We start from the raw sequence: 6,625 nt of genomic DNA on the forward strand, positions 1-6,625 counted from the left end.
GATGCATCATTTAGATTGCATTAACCAAGAAGATATTTCTCTTCTAGAAAAGTAGTTTCCATATGAGCAAGCAATGCCTCTGATTCTGCAGCTTAAGTGCTCTATACATTGTATTTTCCTATTCTGACTTTTCACACGAAACAGGCTATGTTCAAAATAAGCAAATCATAAACATTTTTTGTTGCAAACTTCTTTCCAAAAACCTTAATAAGCTTATATGCTCCTCATATCCACAACTACAATATTTTCCAACATAAATGTTAATCATGATGTCCGTTTTGAACATGGAGGATACTTAATTTTTTTCTATTACTATAAAGTTATGTTAGTCAAACAGGTAATATCCAGTTCTTACTCTTGATCAAGAATTCTTGTTCAGGAAAAGGAGCTTTCCTCTTTAATGAAATTGTTTCTTGTGTTCATTGTACATACTCCCGAACTGCAAGTTCTTTCAGGGTAAAAACCCGTATGGGATCTTTTTTTGCCTTCCATTCTTCCAGTTTTTCTTGCAAAGACAGAAAATCCTTGCCAAGTTCATATGCCAAAGTGATCATTGTTTCTAACAATGGAATATAATACCTGTGGTTGGTATGCACATGAAGGTGTGATAGAGCTTTTTCTCCATATTCCAAGGCACTTGCTGGGTTTTCCAGGTCCTTGTGGCACACCACGATAGCACAGAGAGTAGGAACGATTGAGACAGGGTTGCCTCTTGTCAGCCTTTCCTGCAGACCAATGACTTCTAAAAGGATTTCCAAAGCTTTGGAGTACTGGCCACCCCGCAGGCAGCCATATGCTTCCTGAAGTTCTGGCCTTGTTAAAAAGTCAATAAACTTTTTTGATCTTCGGATGTATTTCATAGAATATAGAAGTCTCAGGTAGTCCTTGAAAGCTAATTTTCTCTCATTTATTATTTCTTCTGTGAAGTTCCCTGTTAGAGTTTTTTTGGGAAAGGTCACATCTTCCATTTCTTCACTAAACTCCTCCAGCAGATTTCTGTGCAGTTTCTCAAAATCTGAATAACGCCGTTCGATTACAGACTTGTTGCTGTCAAAACTCCCGGTTTGCAAAACGATGATTTTATACATCTGAATATAATAAAGCCAAAGAATAAGCATGAGAAGGACTATTCCAGTCCCGGTGTAGTCAGATTTTGTCTGTTAATGCTTTGAAAAGCCTTTGCACGCGTATTCCACCACCCCAAGCCTTCCTGCACCAATTTTATGGGTGTAATATTGTATACACCTGTGGCTTATAGCAGTGCTGCTGCATTAGCTGCTGCCTGGGGTTACGGTCCACGCTCAGCGTAGGCCTGAGCTTTGAAATCTGCAGCCATCAAATGAACAATTCCCACCTCCTGCTGTTTTGTACTTTCATGACCAGACTTAGCCTTAATGTGCAAGTCATTTGAAGACAAACAATGCACTAACACATCCCATCATGCAAGGTGAACTAGCAGCAGACAGAAGCACAAAAAATCACTTAGAAAGCATTTCTGTAGCTGTACTCTGTTTACAACAGCCACAGCTGCTGCAATCATAGAATCATGTTGCAATCAACCATCTTCAGTGAACTGAATGGATTTTCCAGACTTAATATTGAATGTAATCTATTTTATAGTGGCCATAATACTCAGAAATGTTGTTTGTTTCAAACATTTCTTGGGATTTGGGGGTGTTATTAATGCTGTGAAAGAGGATTATTTGGCAGTAATAGTTGGTGTGTGCAAAAATAAGATGGAGCAACTCCAAAGCCTTCTTCCCCATCTAAATCATTGTCCTGTTATTGAAACTTAATTGGCATATAAATAATGAAAAAAAAGTAACATTTCTACAGTAATCTGTTTACTGTCCAGCATCCTTCACTAACAGCAATGCTGTCTCACATTAACAGTACTCAAGAGTATGTCTTCCTCAGCTCTTCATTAGTCTCAAAATGACTAGAATAAATGTGATGTTAGAAAAATAGCTGCAAAATCAACCTGTGTTACATCTTGTACTACTAGATTATCTTCTAGCCCTGATCCAAGCCAAATGATCTTGAGGAAGCGCCAAACCCCTGATGTGCATAGAAACAGTGGAGTTCCACTGAAGGCAGCTCACCTGTGTCACCATACACCACCTAAGGACATGGACCATTGACCTTGCTGACTTTTGCACTATGACCATATTCACATTCAACTTCACATTCAACTTCACCTTGTTCCCACTGAATTGTACAGGACCTGGATGAGTTTGACTTGCACCAGTTGTTTTCTTTGCTGCTCTTGAAGGGTGCAAACCAGTTCTAGCACTAGTGTCTGTCTGATTCTCTTCCTTGTTTTTCCATAAGGAGAAACTTCTCTTTTAATCTTCATAAATGATCTTTACAGATGCTGTTTGAAAGGTTTCTAAATTTGAGCTGACTTCTCTCATCTCTTCTCATTTGTAAGCACTGTGACATTTTCCTATGCTTTGTCCTGCTCCCTGCTGAGAAGTGTATATATGCCTGATACATATCCAAAACAGTGATAAGAGCAATTTTTAAAGCTATCATTTTATCAAGGGCAGCTAAGTGAATAATTTAGAAACACTTGGTTTTTTACTTGTGGAATGTGCATGAAAAAGGCAAGAAATACCATTTAATTAGACTATCATTCAAACTGACTCATTTGTTATAATGTAAATCTTTTTGCCTAGGTGTATAACTTATGACTAAGTTTAACTAGTTGTGCATGCACCGAATGATACTCTTGTTCTCATGTTTCCACTGAAATAATTTTTAACTATTCAACAAGCTGGATGCCATTGAGTGCATGCAAGAATGGCAGCATCTAAGTAGGTGTGCATAGCCTGCAACAAGATCTTAGGACAGTCTCCAGAACATTTACCTGCTTTAAATTCTACCAAGCTGCATCACCCAGTATCAGCAACACTAGTATGATTCTGAGCGTTTTTCATCTACAGATTTGAGAGATTGTTGCAAACAAGGAAAACATCCCTATCTGAATTTCACAGGAGTACGGAAAGAGGCTTGCTTGAGATCACTCCTTCTGGAGGCTAGGAGCAGAATCGGAAAAAAACCCCAAGTGTCAGTATTGTGAGTAAAGATTCAAAAATCTAACCTCTTCTGTTGTTCCTGTCCCTCATACTCATGCTTCACCTTAAAAACATGACAGAAATATGCCATCTAATGGAAATCTATGTAGGGAGGGGGAACCTAAGTGATCTAGCTAGAGGATGTCTTAGACTTTGTCGACATCAAAGAATTTTGCACTTGTGCTAAGCTAAATCATGGATGTGGAAGTCATACAAACCCAATGCAGCTGCTACAGCAGTCTGGCTCCGTGGAAGTGTAACAACGTTGGTATTTTTACACTTGTGTGAACTTCCTTAATGTTGACAAACCTCTGGGTGTTGAGGATACTCAAACTACTAATTTACTTGAGATTACTTTTCCACTGCTGCAGATTTTGTGAACTGATTGTCAGACTTTTTTGTTAGGAGCAGAATCCACCAGCTATGCCCATAGGATCACAAGAATGCGTTCTCCTTGGTATGAGCACGGCTTGCAAAACTTGGCCCTTGGTAAGGCTTTCATGTAGTGAAGCATGCTGTGTGCTGTGCAGACCCCTACAGAGTAAATAAAAATTAATGATCTTACATGTTCTTTTCTTAGCTTACCACGTATCTAGATAAGTGGTGCTCTACAATTCTGGTTGATGGAATTTCAAAAAGGAGTCTGACTTGTCTGCACTGGCGTTTTTCATTCCTCCAATATTCCTGAAGCTCCTTAGTGGTCATCGCAGAGTTAGGACTTAGGGTTGCATTGGAATCTAAAAAGATATATTTAGTATTTCAGATTATAACCTTTGCATTTAGAAAGAAAATTCTCATGTGTTTATTGTGAAAGAAGAGCCTAGAATTTCTGTTGCTCTAACAGCAAGACCTCGAGACTGCTAAAATAAGTTATTTCACTACTAATGAAAACGGGTCCAAATTCTTTGAGGAAAGCTATTGTGGTCTGAAATTTTGAGAGACACTGAGTCAGCTGCAGAATACAAAGTTACAGAAAAAATACTGACAAGAAGTATTGTATGTCTAGGTTGTAACCTTGGGCACAGTCTGAGCAGAAGATATGCTTCACCATCAGACATATATTCAAATACTGTCACTGTTCAAATATTGGGGTTGTGCACTAATAGGTGAAAGCTGAGAAAATATGACTATCCTAACCTTAAAGGAGAAACTCAGCTAACCAGCTGAGCTGCAGGAGGAATTCTCACATCCTTTTTTTTTTTTTTTTTTTTTTTAAACAATCTCACAATTAAACAAAAATTTCAATCACCTCCCTCCCTTTCCCCCCCCCCCCCCTGCCCCCCCCCACAGTCTCACACACACACAAACAGATATACGTGTGCATGTATAAAAGTGTAGGACAGCTGGCTGAAGAATTTGCTTACAGGGGAATTTGATGTAGCTTTTCTAAAGGGCAATTTCTCTGTCTCGGAAATCTACTGACAACTGTTTTCATCAGGTGACATACAGGCTAGCAAAATGGGTAAAAGAAATGGAATATTTGTATTTCAGTGGACACACCAGTCCAAATTTTAAGTCAATAATGTCTCTGTTAATGCAGTCAGCTGAAGTCAGTCTGCAATGTGTGCAACATTCAGACAATAGAGACTCCAAATGAATGGGAATCTGCAACAGCCTGATACAGAAATAGGATTGTAAAGGCACCATAGGGCTCCTTCAACGGCCTCACTTTTACATGTTCTTAATCATTTGGCCATAGAGTTTCAATTATCAAGGCCTTTGGGGTTTGGCTCAATCTCTACAAAGCATGTACTTCCTGAGAGGTGGTGTTTATGACATCTTTGCAGGCTGAGAATTTTGCTGACATTATATATGTTTTAGATTATATATAACATTTTATTTAATAATAGATGACAGCAGTCTTAGGTGTAGCAGAAGTTCAATGCTGGCTCTTCATAAGGCATGTGAGAGCAAACTGCTTGAGATTAGCTTCAGTCTCGGTGTCCTTGTTGATACTGCCAAGAACTGCAGATCTTGTGATGTACAGAAAGTGTGCTCCTGAGATAGGCCATCTGATGACCGCTGTTTATGTCCCTGGTTGGTAAATTTAATCTGGAATACATTTTAGGTGCAAGGGATTAAGAAAGAATTTTGTGTATATGCACACCAGGATGTACATCTGCTTCACTATTGCTACACTACTACTACAAGTTTAATCAAGGCTTATTTTCAGTGGAGTGTATCAGTGTAAATCTGGACTACTGTTGCAATAGATAAAGCAAAATTTTTTATAGAAAAGATTAATGGCATAAATAGGTATATGAAAAATAAAATTAAAGGGTAGTATCAACCTTGCAGCTCATCTTTTTCTGGGTTTTCTTTTCTCACTTGACATGAAATCTCAGCTTTGGGTTGATTTTGTTCTTCATCAGATGGACTTGTGGTAGAAAATGTAGTAATCCTGCTTACAGCTTCCAGCTGTTCCCTTTCTGCTGGGCAGTGTGAGTCTTGGTCCATTGCAAGCTATCACTGAAAGACCAGAAAAAATAAAACATTTCTTATTAGCATGCCTTTAAAGGATCCACTCCAATAACCTTTTTATTGACTTACTCATTGTTCTCTGTGAGCTTGTATGAGGGCAACCATAGTTTCATAAAAACTAAAGTAATAAATAGAAATATCTACACAGCTACTAGTGAAGGACTGTTCCTGTTACCATTACCACTAAAAAGTGTTTGGATATTTTTGATCAAACATGAAAGCTATACAAAGTTATGTTGAATAAGATTAGGTGGGGAACTTCATTCTTATCTATGAGAATTCTCTCATAAACTTCAGCTGGAGAAGATTTTTTTCTCCTTGTATTTTGTCCTCAAACTTGCAAATATGGGTTCAGATGTACTAAAATCTCTGAGATTATAGTATAACTAGCAGCCTGGCTCTTTTACTCTGCTAGAATTTACTGTCCTCAAGACTCCAAAACTTGCCAACTGTTCTTAATCACAACCTGTAGGGCAAAATAAGGTGATATATAAAATATTACAAGACTTTTGTCATAATTCACAGTTTCATAGTCTCTCCAGAGACTTATCTCTGTACTGTGAGAACAAAACAACTGAATCTGACAATGGCTAGGTGGAAGGAGAACTGATTTTTCTAATTAGAGTACAGAAGCATTCTCCACTTATTTGTCCTTTTAGCCTATATACTGTGCTTGTAGTAGATCTGTATGTCTGTTCTGCTAGGACTGCTATGCTGTCACATACTGATAAAATGCTTAACACAATATACCCCTAATCCATAGACCAGATTGGCCATTCTCCTGCATGAGTGTCTACTCAGGATGGTTACATCAGCGTGTTTGTTATACTAGCAGTTAAAAAAGTTCTAAGAGCATCCTAACAACTTTGCTAGGGCACTGTATTCTGTTAGTTAGCATGAGAGAAGTTGCTCACAATTCAGCCAATGGGTGAAAATCAAATAACAGAGCAACCTGCTTCAAGAAAAAAGTCTCCCTGGTACAAATGCAAAAATAATGCCCAAAGAGTGGTTATGAAGTAATGAAAGGCTTTAGGACAGGGATGTTACTACATATCATTTTGCCTCCA

General features: G+C 38.2%; 1 protein-coding gene across 1 annotated transcript; it reads right to left on the minus strand.

Annotated features, from left to right (window-relative positions):
* Nucleotides 1–378: 378 nt before the first annotated feature.
* Nucleotides 379–5,540, minus strand: LOC103782399 (sorting nexin-20-like). The gene is made up of 3 exons (XM_008950168.1): nucleotides 5,369–5,540; nucleotides 3,663–3,814; nucleotides 379–1,088 (listed from the first exon to the last, which is right to left on the minus strand). Exons 1-3 carry the CDS (start codon nucleotides 5,532–5,534, stop codon nucleotides 420–422), a joined length of 987 nt encoding a protein of 328 aa, XP_008948416.1. The 5' UTR covers nucleotides 5,535–5,540; the 3' UTR covers nucleotides 379–419.
* Between the last annotated feature and the right edge of the window lie 1,085 nt (nucleotides 5,541–6,625).

Source organism: Merops nubicus, unplaced genomic scaffold (genome assembly GCF_000691845.1).
Source record: "Merops nubicus isolate BGI_N331 unplaced genomic scaffold, ASM69184v1 scaffold48791, whole genome shotgun sequence".
Classification (NCBI taxonomy): domain Eukaryota; kingdom Metazoa; phylum Chordata; class Aves; order Coraciiformes; family Meropidae; genus Merops; species Merops nubicus.

Excerpts from the sequence above, each read along its gene's own strand:
- LOC103782399 (XM_008950168.1), bottom strand. The coding sequence starts at position 5,534 with ATGGACCAAGACTCACACTGCCCAGCAGAAAGGGAACAGCTGGAAGCT. Across the intron at positions 3,815-5,368 it reads AGAAAAAGATGAGCTGCAAG|ATTCCAATGCAACCCTAAGT; the intron begins GTTGATACTACC and ends ATATCTTTTTAG. Across the intron at positions 1,089-3,662 it reads ACCACTTATCTAGATACGTG|ATGTATAAAATCATCGTTTT; the intron begins GTAAGCTAAGAA and ends TATTATATTCAG.